A 15,846-nucleotide genomic window follows, 5' to 3' on the forward strand; every position below is an offset into this window, starting at 1 on the left:
GATAACACAAATCTTATTCTACCTCCCTATTATCCCATATTCATATTCTCATTTAGTCTGTAGATACTGGGACTGGTGTGCGAGTGTCCGCGTGTAAGAGCTGAAGGTCTTGGTTGGCGTTTTTCCCCGTCGGAGATCAAGGTTCCTATCCTTGTGCTTGGGCTTTCTTATTGGCATTGTCTTCTCGGTTTGGTGATGTAGTGGAGTTTCTATCATTGTTCTTCCTTACTCTTGTGATCATCTCTGCTAGAATTGTGATTGGTTGAGTTCGTTTTGTCTCCTACTTCGCTTGGTAGCAGTTTGGATCTTCTCGAGCTCATTGTTTCTCAGTCCTTTTCTGGCTTCACCTTTGTTCTTATGGAGTGGTCTTGAGAGTGGTTCTGGACAGTGGATTCGATTGAACTCTTTGAATCATGGCTTATCCATTGAGTTGTTTGAACCTTGCTTGTACGTTTGTAGTGTAAGTCTTAGTTGACTTTTAGTCTCCCATCTTTGGTAGAGCTGTAAAATGGGCGAGCCCATGTCCATTAGCCCATATCCATTTGTCCATTTATTGTTTGTGGACAGCAAAGTGACCATGTCCATTAAGAACCATGTCCATTAAAGACCAAACCCACTAACACCCATATTTTTATGGGCTGCCATGGGGTCCATAATGACCATATAAGAAAATTTTAAATTTTAATTTATAAACATACAATTATATATAAGAGTTCATAAAATTAAAATTCATCCATAAATTCAAAAGTATAACAATACATAAGTTCATAAATACAACAATTACGGTTTTGGTGGGAAAAATTGATTTTGCAGTTTTGGCGGAAAAACTCGATTTTGCAGTTTTGACGGAAAAACTCGATTTTTCAGTTTTGGCGGAAAAAACTCATTTTTGCGATTTTGGCGGAAAACTCGATTTTCTGATTTTGGCAGAGAAACTCGATTTTTCGGTTTTGCCATGGGCTCTATAATGACCATATAAGAAAATTTTAATTTATAAGCATACAATTATATATACAAGTTCATAAAATTAAAATTCATCCATAAATTCATAAGTACAATAATACATAAATTCATAAGTACAACAATTTCGGTTTTGGCGAGAAAAATCGATTTTGCGGTTTTGGCAAAAAAACTCGATTTTCCGGTTTTAGCGGGAAAATTTGATTTTGCGTTTTGAAGAAAAACTCGATTTTCTGGTTCTGACGGAAAAATTTGATATTAAAATTTAAGCGAAAAAATCGATTTTACGAGTTTAGCGGACAAACTTAAATTTTATAAACCTTAGGTTTTGTGACCATTGGACAGCCCACGTCCATAAAGCCCAAAACCAATAAAGACCATTTTCTTAATGGTCTTTCACATTTTGTCCAATGAAAACTAATGAGAAAAATGGGTTTGTCCATATTAAGCCCGTTTGTATATGGATATGGGCAACCATTGGACGGCCCGCCCATTTGACACCTCTAATCTTTGGGCTTTCGGTTTGTCTCCTTTATATCTTTGGAGCTTTGTCTTTGTTATATTTCTCTGAGTTATTGTTTAACTCAGTTGACTAATAAAATTCAGATGTCAAAAAAAAAATTCACCCCTGCACATATATACAGGGACGATAGTAAGGAGAGAGGTGTGCACATGCACCACCCATAATATTTTCAAAAATTAGTGTGTTTCTCAGCCTAATTTCATATATGCACATATTGTCACTGGTAAATTTACACTGTGTGCACCCAATAAGAATCAGTTTGGATTCGCCACTGCACATATAGTAAAAATTATTGGGTTGGATGTTACGTGTTGAGATCTTACCTTCTTAAAGACATCGAACATGGGGATGGATATGTACGTGATGTTACGTTGCTGTTGTGTTTTTACATCAAACTTAACACATTGTTGATTTTCTATCACAACAAGATGTTAACAGCATTCAAAGAGTATTTCACTTATGGTTAAAAAAGATATTGTTATAATTGATCTTTCTCCCTTCTATCAAACCGCAGATGTTCGTTTCGCAATTCCAAAGAAGATGATTGTGTTTATAGGGGATCTAATTATGTTTAGTAGCATATTTACACGGTGAAATGAAGAGTTACATCAAAACTGACAAAGAGACTAAAACAAAACAAAAAATTTCTAATTAAAAAGGAGCTGAAGCAATGTCCCAACCACGAGGATCAAGAAAGATTAATCTCTCATCTTCATCATCATAATCCTTCAAACCTAAACATCTTCCTCTTTTCTCCTCACCAGCCCTTAAGCCCTCTTGCGTCTCCTGCATATTTTTCAGTTCCATTAAAAATAATTTACAAAGAAAAGACCAAAAATTTGAAGAAATAATAGAGTACCTTTGTGAAAATATCCAGTGCTTCCTGGAAGGTCTTTGTATTTATCACACACAATGCCTCCTCTCGGGCATTTTCTATTTGATCGAGATGCAACGTCCTGGGCTCTGTCTCTATCGACGACTTCCTCTGTAACATCTTCATTCTCTTGCCTACTTCCATTTCAGACTTAATTAGCTTCAAGAAAAAACTGTTGAATCTCAGGTTTTGGTACTATATTAAGAGAAGAGTGGATATTTTGATTCATGTAATCTCATGTTTATATAGTACTACTACGATGTGGGGACGTAAGTAAGACATAAGACGTTGTGTCACGCAACGTGGCATGGTGTGGCGGGTTTAGGCGGTGTTTTTAGACACGTTACATATCAAGAATGGTGGCGGCCATGCACGTGTCGGTTTTGTAATGAGCAGTAGTCAAGACTGGAATGCAATTTCGATTTGCATGAAGACTGTAGATAACGTAAACGAGAGAGTTCTACTTTCTCCCACGATTTTTATTTTTGATTATTATATTGTTTTAAGTGGCGGTTGGTCGGCGCAGTGAGATATTTTCTTGGAATATATGAGTACGTGGAAGTTTTGTTGATATTATTTTACAGGGACATTAGAGCACCCGCAATGGTGTTACTCTAAGGGGAGTTCTTAGAAAAAGTGTATTTTGATTTTTTAAGTATTATTATTTATTTTTTCTTTTTTAAATAAAAAAAAATAAATATCAACCAATTGCGGGTCGCCACATGTCGTCGGGACCCGCAAATAGTGCAAGGATTCACTAAGAAAGAGTCCTTATTTAGGAATTTTAAGGATTGAATCCTTAACTTTTCGTGGGGTCTACCGATTATTTAATTATTTTTTTCCTAAGGACTTCCCCTTAAGGATTCCCATTGCGGATGCTCTTAGGTTTTGACGGCCATCCACTTTGGACGTATTATTATTTTGAATCTAATCAATGATGTTTTCAATAATTTAACAAGCATGCAACAATCAAACTAATTAACATCCCATTACTAAGGATAAGGAAGACTACTTGCAAAGAGAGAAAGAGTTTCTTCAATAATAATTAAAAAAAAAAAGATAAGAGGAGTGCTTTACAAGCAAATTGCAATTTTTATGAACATACAACGAAAGCTAAGTAACCAAGTCTCCATATGAAAAGTTTTAAATTGTTTCACCTAGCAGTGACTCCAGAAGAGCCGCCTCTTCCTCCTGCTCAAACACCAATTATCAAGTTATGTCTCCTTTTGCTCTGTCTCTAACTTTACTATAAACATCACTATTATTATGAATTTTATGTTTGTCAAGAGTATCCTTTCTTCTTTGCTGATAGCACAGATTACCAAACTCTAGTAGTGCGGCGCTCTCGTTTGACACCTTTTTTTTAACGTGTTTCATTGGAGGAAAAAGTAGATAGTTGAGACGTTCATTTGCATCATTAGCAATTTGCAGTAGCCAATTTGAATTCTGTATAGATGGTGTTAGGCATTTTATTACTCTGTTTCTCATCTATATTTTTATTTCCATGAAATAAAGTTACAGCTTGGCAAAACTTTTAAAACAATTGAAATTTACAAGCTTACTTAAGCAGCAACAAAGAGAAGTGGATCTAAAAGCGTGGAGACCATATAGTATGATCCATCCTGATTTCAAAATTCATGTTTAGACAACCAAAAAGGGCATATCATAGTTTTGAATTTTCCCTTTTTACAAAATTCCATTCAGAATTTGTACTGGTGCTCAACTTTGAATCCACAATGCAGCACTGAAATACGTACTTGGTTCGGACCTCATCATGCATGTGTTAATTAAGTAAATTATGTTAAATTTGTAACATCTCCAAAGACACCTCAAACTATAAACATGCAAAATGCCGAAAGTAATGGTATACCAGATGGAAACATGTACGAAAAAATCTCAATCTCTTCAGTTGGCAAAGCCTTCAACATTGGAGATAGTTGTTGTGGTTTTTAGACAAAGCTACTTAACATGTTCACTGTAAAGTCAACCGGATCATAATGTCTTAACTGGTATAATATCTATCGATGTAGTTTAGTATCCTCTTTTGCTAAAGTAATCGTAACCCTAACCTTAACAATAAAAGCTTCCAATAAAGAAGGGTTTGGTTCGTTTCAGCAAGAAGAAACCTAAATATGGCACTGCAGAAGCTAGTATCCTCTTTTGCTAAAGTAACCGTAATGTTTTTTGTCTAGATCTGTCGTCAACTTTTCGTATTGATTGCGTTCGATTATGCGCAATGCAGCTTTGGCAGCAGATTAGGTCTGGTCAATTGTCCTCGACCATGAAAAGTCTGTGTGTAAAACAGGTCACCGTCGGTAATTTCGTGATACTAACCCGTCACGAAAAGAGTATATGTAACTCAATATAATGTGATTTCATTAAAAACAATTTACACAGATAATCTTGATATTAGAAACATAAATATTATTTCTTTTAAAACATAATTTAAACAATACGAAAAAATTCAAAGTAATAAAAATATTTTTATATCTATATATTTTCTTAGATGATTACATAAAATAATTAAGTTACATAAACTGATATATGCTTAATTTTCTAGAAATATTTTATAATTAGTAATATTGAAATGTTTTATTTATTTTTCATAAATCTAGTTGACTATTATATCTTTCAATTACAGCAAAAAATATCGATAAATTATATTTTACTTATATAATATTATTTTAAAATACAATCACAATTTTTTACTGCTTATTTTAAGAGATATTAAAAAACTAAAATAAAAATTTTAAAATAAAAATAGTTGCAAAATAGTTTAATGAGGTAGATATATTATATTTTATCATTATTAAAGTTATTTTTTCTTAATATTAAATATGCTTTTCAATAATATGTTTTTATGTTTGTGGAACTTAATAGAACCATAATCAAAATACCAAAGCAAATCTGAATTCTCATTTTAATAAATTTCAGTTTCCATTCAATAAATCAAATGCATAAAATTATTTAGATTTTATACAATATTTTGAAAATTCATACAACAGAACACTACTACACACTAAATCTTAATAATTGTTTGATTTGATTTTTCATAATTTAGTATATTGAATTGTATCAATTTCTGATCATAATTTTTTTGGCTACAATTAAACTAAAATAAGCTCATCTTGTTACTTTTATCTTAGGATGAAAAATATATTTTGTAAGATTGTAAATAATTTGATATATGCTATTTTTCATAAAATTAAAAATTTGAAGTGTTAGTAAATTTTGTTATGAAAATTCTAATCACTCAATAAAAAATATATTGATAAACAAGATATACTATTTATATTATTGTAGCCAAACGTTATAACATATTTATTTGGCTTTAAAATAATCATAAGACACAATAATTTTATACTTCAATTTGAGTTTGAAAGAATATATGGAACTCAATATACTCACAACATGAGTGACTCGAGTAATCCAACTTATATCTAAAATCATAGATTTTACTACAATAAGAATATATAATTTTATAATATTAATTTATTTTATAAATGTAAATTATAGGATGACTCAAAACATATTAACAAATGAAATTAAAATATTAACCAACTGTTTTATAAAATTTATATATGCATGAGATTGTAGAATATTATCATTATATTAATTTACGTTAGACACTTTATTTTATTTTATATTTCATTCTAAGCATAATATATCTTAAGTTATACATAATTTTCTTCAAATATATTTACATATCTTAGATAACAACCAACGTAAATGCAAATTAAAAATTAATCACAATTTTAATATATTTTAAAAAAAAAATGTTATAGTTGAATTCAGAGAAATAGATAGAATCTAATATACTCAAATGATAATTAAATCGACTATAAAAAATAACAAAATAGACTAGATATAACATATCTAAAATCATATGTCTAATTAAAGTAATATAATATTATTAATATAAATTATGCATATAAATTATAAATTAATTAAAAATTAAAAATAAATAACAATAAATTATTATAATATATTTATTTTATAAATATTTATATCCGGAAAAATCACCTAGTTTGAAATGAATACAATGTTGTATTTTGTGGCAGCTTTGAGCAAGAACCGGAGCTGAAAACATGTAGGTATTTAAGTTTTTTCCAGTGTTTTGAATATTTTAAATATTTGATTTTAGCTATTTGAAGCATTTTAGATAATTTTAACTATTTTTAAGCTGATGTTGATGTTGGAAGCATGGATTAAGCTGATGTTGATGTTGCATGATTGTCTCTTCATGTTGTGACCATTGATGCAAACAGTTGTTTCTGTCAATGCTTATATAACAGATTTGGATTGATCCTTGAGAGCTAGAGAAAGCAATTAAGCAAGAAACTAGCGCATCCAAACCTAATCAATACTATATTAATATGAGACCCACTTCTATGGCCGTGTGATATGCTTGTATTTTAACCAAAAATAATAATTAAACTATTAGACCTTTATTTTCAGTCTGAAATTTATATATATTTTCTAGATATAACGTGTACTTATAATAAAAAATTTAAATAAAATGAAATCAAGTTATCTCGTGAAATTAAGATGATAGATACCATCAACCTACTTTAGTTGACCATACTTGTTTCGAAAGAAAGAAAGCAAAAGACAGAACAAAGACGAAGACTCTTATCATCTGTTGTCTTTTTTTTTCCTCTCTATCTCTAGCTTGGTGATGATCTTGAAGCAAGAATCATGGCCGTCCTTCACAGATCTCTGTCGGATGATATGACAAACAACACGGCCTGTGAATCGTTGACGGATTGCATCGAAGACTTGAGGGAATCAGGATCTTGTTCATCCACTTGTCTTAATTACTGTCTTTCCATCTGCAAGATCGTCGTTACTCCGCCTCCACTGATTCACCACGGCCTGGATGATAACATAAAGAAGATAATAATCATCACGGCTTGTTCTATCATCACAACTTTGTTTCTCCTTACTTTACTCGTTCTCTGTTTCAAGTGGTACAACAGAAGGAGAAGATCAACAGCGTTATCAAGAAGCATAGAGGAAGCTAGGACTTGGGATTTTGATGGACCGTCATCACCTGTTATTATAGATCATCCGATCTGGCATATCAGAACCGTTGGTTTGAATCCAACGGTTATAAGTTCGATCAAAGTGTGTAAGTATAGTAAAAGAGATGGTGTTGTGGAAGGAACTGATTGTTCTGTTTGTTTAAGTGAGTTTGAAGAAGAAGAGATGCTCAGATTGTTACCAAAGTGTAGACATGCTTTTCATCTTTCTTGTATTGATACTTGGCTTAGATCACACACCAATTGTCCTCTTTGTCGTGCTCCTATTGTAAATGATGATGATGGAGACGATATAGAGGAGACTCTTGTGAGTATCAACGGAGATGTCGATGAAGAAACCGAGAGAGATGATGAGGAAGAAGCTGATGGGTTTGTTGGTATAGATATTAGAGATGGTGAAGCAGATAAGTCGCCTGAGCGAGTGAGACGATCAGTGTCGTTGGATTCGATGTCGGGTTTAAGGGTAAGTGAAGTTGTTGTTGCTGGTAGAGGGGAAGAGAAGGTGAAGAGAGGCAATGTTGTTGGAACTTCTATTGTTGAGAGGTCAAGTTTCTTGAAGAGATCCATCTCTGACATTGGTAAGTAGTAACCTAGTAGGAGCTTTATATACTAAAAGTTCTTGTAGCTAGCCAAGATGGTTGATCAATGATCACATAGATTATATGTATTAAGGTGATACAAAGAAGAATATGATTTTGTGCATTTTGTTGTTTGTAAAGCTGCTACTCTTGTACTCAAGTGTAAAGAGTTGTCACAGCTTTTGTTTTGCCATAGATTCACTAGGTTGTAAGATTAAGTTGATAAGTATAAGATACACCAAAAGTTTCGTTTTGATTGTTTCTCTTTTTTATCACTTCTATCAATAATACTATCCATCAAGATAGTAAATGCTTTTGACTAAAAAAATCTATTAATATCTCTCTTCACAAATATTTAAGTTAGTATGTTGAACAATTATCATTAGTATTAGGCCTGAATGGATTGGGTATCCGGACAATTTCAAGGTATTCGGATCCGGATCCATATCCGGCGGATCCATAATTTTACTATTTTTATCCAGATCTAGGGTTATCGGATATATGGATGTCAGATATCCTTCTAAAAATTATAATATCCAGCGGATATCTGGATCCGGATTTGAATTTTTAAAATAAATAAAAAATAATATTAATTTATATAAAATATGAACAATAATTTTAAAATAAAAATAGATATAATGTTTTTAATTATTTCTATGTATAATATTACAAAATTTACATAAAATTTATATATACTATTATAAAAATGAAAATATATTAAATAAAATTAATTATATATAGATATTACTATTTTGAAATATTTATTAATAAAACTTACGGATCCGGATATCCGGATTAAAAAATTAAAATATCTGGATCCGGATACGGCTTTGATGGATCCAACATTTTACTATCCAGATCTGGATTCGGTCTCTCTGATATCCGTATTTTCGGATCGGATCCGGATCGAATCCGAATCTCGGATAAAAGTTGCAGATCTGATTAGTATCATAGTAAATTAGTTTTAAAAAATCTATAAATATAAAATGTATTTTTTTGTCGGTCATATTTTTCATTGGTTTGAGAAAGCCCAAAAGGTAATATACGAACAAAGTGACCCAGGCCCAATATCCCACGTGTTACAACACTGATCAAATTTACTTTGTGGGGTCCACAAGTGACACGACAGGAAAACTTTGGTTTCTCCGTCTTTGTTGGAGAATTGCATTCAGAAGAAAAAAAGTTTCAATTTTTTTGACTTCAAAGAGAGATGAATGCTCTTGAGATGCTTTGTCCCTTGTTGTCCAATATTCGAAATACCAAACTTTCCATTAATGGCATCTCACTTCTCCATCTCCTATGATCCTTCTTCCTCCACGTCTCTCCTTTCTCTCCATACTCAACAAACGGTACGTGTCAAGTCTCTCCCTTTTCTCTCTCTCTCTTGTAATTTGATAGTGGGTTTTGTTTATCCTCTCGAATTTTGATTCAGATCTTCCGCTCAAAGGGCAAAGTAAACGAATTTGAGAGAACCCAATTGAAAATTCCCGCTCTTTTCAGGTAATTTTACGAGATTTTCTGACTTTAAATGGCAAAACCTCTGTTTAGATGTTCTGTTAATATTCAAGTTCTCAACTTTATGTTGTTATGTGGTGTTTGCAGTAGAAAAGCTGCAAACTTTCAAACGATGGCATCAGGAAAGACACCTGGGCTGACACAGGAAGCTAATAACTGCACTTATGAGGCTATAGTTGATGGAGAAAACAACACTGACGTATTCGACGACATGAAACAGCGGTTCCTCGCTTTCAAGAAGCTTAAGTACATGTAAGTGATGGTTTACTTCTTTATATTGGTTGGCTTTGTGTTAGCTCATCTATTGATGATATACTTCTTATGAACAGGGATAACTTAGAACATTTCAAGAAACTAGCAGATGCTCAAGCTCCAAAGGTAGATTTTAAAAAATTTAACTGTTCATGGATTGGCTTGAGGTATCTTCTTGTGTGGGATTGTTGCTAACACTTTCAAGCAACAGTTTCTGGTGATTGCTTGTGCAGACTCTAGGGTTTGTCCTTCCGCCGTCCTCGGATTTCAACCTGGTGAAGCGTTCACTGTTCGTAACATTGCAAATTTAGTACCTTCATATGAGGTACAGAATCTAATTCAGACCGCCATTGTTTTGTTATAGAGGCTGTTTCACATTTGATCTGATTGTGTTTGCCTGTTGCAGTCTGGACCTACTGAAACAAAAGCTGCTCTCCAGTTCTCTGTGAATACTCTTGAAGTAAGTATCAGTTATATTAAGATACTGTGTTTCAAGTTCTTATTAGTGGATCCATTGTTGTCAAGCAACTTTATATAGAAACAAAGTCTTCCCTTTATCTTAACAATGTTGATTGTCCACTGTTCAAGGATTTGTTTCTTTCATGAAATCAGCTTCCTGAAGATTTGGTTCTTTTGATTTACACTCAAAACCTAAAGCTTTAATTCTTCGTCTCACTGAGAAGTTGTGGGGGTTGATCTATTAAATTTGTAGGTGGAGAACATATTAGTCATTGGTCATAGCCGCTGTGGAGGAATTCAAGCTTTAATGAGCATGGAAGGTGAAGGAGACTCCAGGTTTCTTTTACTCACTTCTTTTGATCACTGTATTGAAATAAACAAGCATTTCTTAATTCTTGATCTTCGCTGTATTGCATTTTCCTGTTAACAGAAGCTTCATACATGACTGGGTGATAGTGGGGAAAAAGGCAAAGGAGAGCACAAAAGCAGTTGCTTCAAACCTCCATTTTGATCATCAGTGTCAACATTGTGAAAAGGTCATGCCGTTTGGCAAATTATATACACACCTTATGTTTATCAATCAATGAACTAATACATAGTGTGTAAGAGTGCAGACGTCCATAAACCATTCATTAGAAAGGCTGCTTGGTTATCCATGGATAGAAGAGAAAGTGCGGAAAGGATCACTGTCACTCCATGGTGGGTACTATGACTTTGTCAACTGTACATTTGAGAAATGGACCGTCGATTATGGAAGCAAGAAAGAAGCAGTGGGATTGCTGTTAAAGACCGATCAGTTTGGTGATGACTAATTATTAGGATTGTCTTTCATAGTTTTGAGAATCATCAGAGCCCCTTTCTTGCAGCTATGTGTTAAAAAAAATATCATTTAGTATGGTTTATGATTCATGTTTCTTCCTTATTGGTTTTCTTGATACTATCATCTAACAGAGATTAGAAACAAACTATAATACACTAACAACAGAGTTAACACAGACATTCATCTAACGAATCATAACCATGGTTGTTGTGTTCTGTGCTATCCTGCTTCTTTCTGTTGTTAACCTTGTCCAAAACGCTTCTCGCCCACTCGCCAAAATAAGTCTCATTGTGTCCGATCATAGCGTTCTTATAAACCGACATACATCGCCTATCCGTATCAGAAAACTCACATGTTTCCCCAACGGGATCATGCCATGTACCTTCGTGTCTCATTCCTGACCAGTTAGCTCCCCATTGGAACACACGCTGTCCAACTCCAGCAAGCTTAAGCCATCCTTTAGGGAAAAACTCCATCACGCTACTGTCTTTATCCATTAGAAACAAGTTAGTTAGCTGCGCACCGTGTGGTGATACCAACACATCGGTCTTCTTCATCAGCTCCACTTGTTGACAAAACGTTAGATTGTCTGAATAAGAAACGTTTAGTTCGCACCCGTTTACTCTCTTACACTCTCTCTTAAAGACATTGATCACCACTGATTCGTTTCTGAAAGCTCTGGCTCCGGTTCTCAGTAGCAGTGTCATACCTATTTGAGGTTTTGATGTGGTGATGTTACAGTAGCTTCTCGCTTTGCATCTAATGTGATCAAAAGCCTCCATTCTTCTCTCCCTTGACATTCCAGCTTGATCATGTCTCATAACAACCGCCTTCTCGAAGCAAACCGGGTTATCTTCATCGATAAACCGTGTAAACTCCGGTTCTTTATTGTAAGTAGCTGTGAGTATTTCGCTTAACCAATGTCCCATCCCAAACCTTAGTTCACCCCAGTGGTATAAAACCCATTTTTGAGGCCTTTCGCATTGGTTTCTTAAGCTCCAAGAAACGAATGGAACCATGATGGATAGTCCATGCCACAGGTTATAGTAATCGTATTGGTTATAAGAAACAAAAGTCAAGCCCTTCTGAAGAACGGCGTTGGTTGGAATAGCTTCAGGCCAAGCCAACGCGTAGTAGTTCCATGATCCATCATGTTTGTCGATACCTTTCAAGCATAGAAGCCTTCCTTTGGAAGAATCTGAAGGAAACTCTTGGTACTGAGCCTCGCCTTTGGTTTGGTTATCAAAGAGAGAGCTCATGAACCAAGTGTGACCTTCGAGTGGTTTGTTTGAGAAGCGGTAGTCCTTGAGTGGAAGGAATGTCACTGATTCACGTAGCTTTTCCACCAAGTAAGCCGTCTTGTTGTCAGATGGTTGTTCATGTTGGTGTTTCAGATACGTAAAGAATGAAGATGAGAGTGAAAGGGAGTGTTTAGTGATTCGAAATGAACTGATTTGGAGAAGAACGAAAACAGTGACAATGATGCACAAGACTTTCAAGTAGGACTTCAGGGAGGATAAGCAAGTAACTAGGCTTTGCCAAACACTAGGTTTAGTCGTCATTGTGAGTGAGGACTGAATCACATAGAGTGAAGCAGATCAATATATGGTCAATGCAACGTTACCTGCACGGTGCCATTAATGTTGGTGACAGATCTTGGATCAACCAACACATGCTTTCCGTTTTTATTTCCTAGTTTTACAATTTTTAATTTGCCCGGTTTACATTCTACAAGAAGTTTTTTTTAATCCCAAATATATTTACTTAGATGAATACATTTGTTATCTCGAAATATTCATACACTAGGTGATTTTCCCGTGCTCATGCACGGATATAAGTATTTTAAAAATATAATTTATAATATTTGTATGAATTTTTTATTAAGTTTTAATTTTTTTGTAATTTATATATATGAAAAAGGGTTTAAAAAAATGAATACCTGATTTTGCTTATACATAATTTGATCAATCATTTTTCGGATATATGAGATTTCTTGTTTTCATCTCAACTTCAGATTAATGTTTCGTGTTCTTAAAAAGTTAAATCCGATTAAATTTCTTAGCTGCATTTAATTTGATTTATTGTCTTGTATTCATAATGTATTAATTATGTCTAATTTGATATATGTTATTTTAGGAATCAAATAAAACAGTGTTGTTAGTCCGAAGTTGCATATGTGAACATAATAAGTAATATTTTGAAATTTTATGCATGTAAATAAATATTTTTAACCAAACTAAATCTTAATAACTCATTATTATATTTTCACTTGATTATTATTTTTGAATCGTTTGTAATTTACGTGGAAAAAAAAATTGAACACTATTTTAAGTAATAATATGTCGCCGACTTAAATGGGTTTTGATTTTGAGTATATGAATCATGATCAATTCACTTGCTCATTGTTTAAGTATATTAAGTTTATATATTTGCCTAAAATAAAAAACAATATTTTTTATTCTAATTACGTTTAAATTGATTAATTTTGTTGCATATACTTTAGTTTTAAGTTTGAGGTATGAAAATATATTGTTTTCTTTTCAAAGAAAATTATCTATATTATTTGTGAACCTATGTTTTGTGTCTAAAAATCTATATATTTAAAAACTTATAGATATTTACTTTTTTACTTATGTTGTTTTTGAAAATAAATAAAACTAAACTAAAATTCGTTATTATATTTATAAATGTTATAATTATTATAGATATTTTCTTTTTTATTATTTATATGAGTTTTGTAAAGAAAATTAAAAGAAAAAGGAAATAAAGTGAAAATCCCAATTAGAAATTTATCAATCAAAAAGAAAATATAAATAATCTTAATAATGTAAGTTATGTATAATTTATAATTCATTAAGGTTATGTTTGTAATTGATCACTCTAAGAATTAACGTGAGAGTAACACTATGAAACTGACTTTTCAAATAATATTATAGAGATTTAAGCTACTGATCTTCGTTTAGTTTCCAGTGTTAAACAATCATTGATCATACTTGTCGGTCGAAGATTTATTTAATAAGATTGCAGATTATAATATTAATATATATTATATAGTTATCATGCACTACTAAAGAAGATCTAAATTACAACACTACAAACTATATATATTTAGAGAACTCTAGAGGGAGAGAAACTAAATTGACAAACTAGAAATGTTTGTATAAACTGAAGATTTCAAATATTGTTTTACTATAAACGTAAAAGAATACATATACCCTCATAACAGCATAAACGTAAATATTACAAACATAAGAATAGTTTCATATTAAGGAGAGTAATAAGCAAACAGCATACAACACATGTAAAATACAACATATTGATTATCCAAAGGGAAATAAAAAATACAGATCATACAGAAATGTGTAATCAAGCAAACCAAAACACACCAAATGGTACATTTCACTATAGTATATATAAGACACAACAAAACCCATGAAGTATATATTCAAGTTATTCAAGGACTCGATTTAGTTGTAGTAGGCGGAGGAGAGAACATTGGAATGGATGGGAAATTGGTCGGGAGAGAAGGAATCGTTGTGGGGAATGAAGGTAAAGTTGGCATTGGAATAGGAGGGATTGAAGTGGGAATTGTGGGAAGAGTTGTTTGTGGCAATGTTGATGGCAACGGAGGGATTGAAGTGGGAATGGTGGGAAGAGTTGGTTGTGGCAATGTTGATGGAAATGGAGGAATTGAAGTGGGTATTGTGGGAAAAGATGGTTGTGGCAAGGTGGATGGCAATGGAGGTAATCCCGTTGGGATAGGCATATTTGGAATTTGAGGGAGAGGTTGTTGCTGGAGAAGGTGGCGTGAGGCCGAGCACATGTTGATTGTAATAGAGAAAGAAAGAGTCACTAAGAAAGCAATGAGAAAAATCTTGATTGATGCCATTTTGGTGAGTTGATGAGTTCTTTTTTATTTTGGTTAAGCCGCTCTCTAATTGCTTCTTCGGTTTCTGTTTTGTGTTGATGAGAAATCCAACGTTATGCTATTGAGTTTATATAGATGCAAGTGTCTATAAGGCTACATCATATAATTTTTATATGGTTCTGGTAGGTTATTGAATAGTTGGCTTGAGCCTTGTTAGTTCAACTTAATGTGCTATTCTAAGCTTATTTTGACAATTCAAGGATTTTGATGTTAAGTTAGGCCAACCATCAAAACCCTTTAACTTTAATACACTTGTTACCTAACCACGCGAAGTTTGTAAATTAAAGAAGAAGAATTATATATTTATATGTTTGTTTATTTCCATATTGGGTGCGTACGAAAAACAGTAAAGAAAAGTATCCAACAAAAATAAACAAATGTATAAAATAAGCTGCACGGGTGTTATAGCTAAAACAAGTCAGTAATAAGCTCGTAATGTTTTCAATGAATTTTTGTTGGTCACCTATATAAGGCGTTAAACTAGTTTTCTGACCAACAATAACTGAATAAAGGCTTAAAAAAAACAATAACTGAATAATGAAAACAAACCTATAAATTCTTTTATACTAGGTGTCATGCCGGCATGCGGGAATAGTGTTCTTATAGATACTATATCTTGTCTCCGCGCTACGCGCGGATAATATATTTAAATTTGTTGTGTTTATCAGTTTTATTTGTGTGCGAATTTTTGTATACTAAATTATATATAACTAATTTTTGAATTTGATTTTTTTTATATATTTTTAGTTTTAAGTAAGTATTTATATTGTATGTAACACAATTAACTAATAAAATATGAACAATGATGTCCGAGATTATAGAGTTATGTAAAAAAACTATAATTATGTATACAACATAAATTATCTTAGTTTAAAAGATCGAAATCTCATCTCGA

At 32.7% G+C, this 15,846-nt stretch overlaps 3 protein-coding genes and 2 pseudogenes across 3 annotated transcripts; 3 read left to right on the plus strand and 2 right to left on the minus strand.

The window, feature by feature from the left end:
* Window positions 1-2,027: 2,027 nt before the first annotated feature.
* On the minus strand, window positions 2,028-2,581 carry LOC106374760. The gene is made up of 2 exons (XM_013814713.3): window positions 2,343-2,581; window positions 2,028-2,269 (listed from the first exon to the last, which is right to left on the minus strand). The coding sequence occupies exons 1-2, from the start codon at window positions 2,499-2,501 to the stop codon at window positions 2,135-2,137; spliced, it is 294 nt and encodes a 97-aa protein (XP_013670167.1). The 5' UTR covers window positions 2,502-2,581; the 3' UTR covers window positions 2,028-2,134.
* Window positions 2,582-6,905: 4,324 nt separating this feature from the next.
* LOC106376688 lies at window positions 6,906-8,233 on the plus strand (annotated as a pseudogene).
* Window positions 8,234-9,105: 872 nt separating this feature from the next.
* LOC125591627 lies at window positions 9,106-11,125 on the plus strand (annotated as a pseudogene).
* Window positions 11,126-11,190: 65 nt separating this feature from the next.
* On the minus strand, window positions 11,191-12,796 carry LOC106373673. Its single transcript, XM_013813815.3, has one exon. The coding sequence runs from the start codon at window positions 12,583-12,585 to the stop codon at window positions 11,191-11,193; it is 1,395 nt and encodes a 464-aa protein (XP_013669269.1). The 5' UTR covers window positions 12,586-12,796.
* A 1,446-nt stretch (window positions 12,797-14,242) lies between these two features.
* LOC106376690 (PE-PGRS family protein PE_PGRS30-like) lies at window positions 14,243-15,330 on the plus strand. Its single transcript, XM_013816796.3, has one exon. It carries the CDS (start codon window positions 14,413-14,415, stop codon window positions 14,800-14,802), a length of 390 nt encoding a protein of 129 aa, XP_013672250.1. The 5' UTR covers window positions 14,243-14,412; the 3' UTR covers window positions 14,803-15,330.
* The last annotated feature ends 516 nt before the right edge of the window (window positions 15,331-15,846 follow it).

Source organism: Brassica napus, chromosome A3 (genome assembly GCF_020379485.1).
Source record: "Brassica napus cultivar Da-Ae chromosome A3, Da-Ae, whole genome shotgun sequence".
Lineage (NCBI taxonomy): Eukaryota > Viridiplantae > Streptophyta > Magnoliopsida > Brassicales > Brassicaceae > Brassica > Brassica napus.

What these genes read in the sequence shown, in the direction of transcription:
- LOC106376690 (XM_013816796.3), top strand. Translation starts at nt 14,413, where the DNA reads ATGGTACATTTCACTATAGTATATATAAGACACAACAAAACCCATGAA.
- LOC106374760 (XM_013814713.3), bottom strand. Translation starts at nt 2,501, where the DNA reads ATGGAAGTAGGCAAGAGAATGAAGATGTTACAGAGGAAGTCGTCGATA. An exon ending in CACTGGATATTTTCACAAAG is followed by an intron (nt 2,270 to 2,342) that starts GTACTCTATTAT and finishes AAAAATATGCAG; the next exon opens with GAGACGCAAGAGGGCTTAAG.
- LOC106373673 (XM_013813815.3), bottom strand. Translation starts at nt 12,585, where the DNA reads ATGACGACTAAACCTAGTGTTTGGCAAAGCCTAGTTACTTGCTTATCC.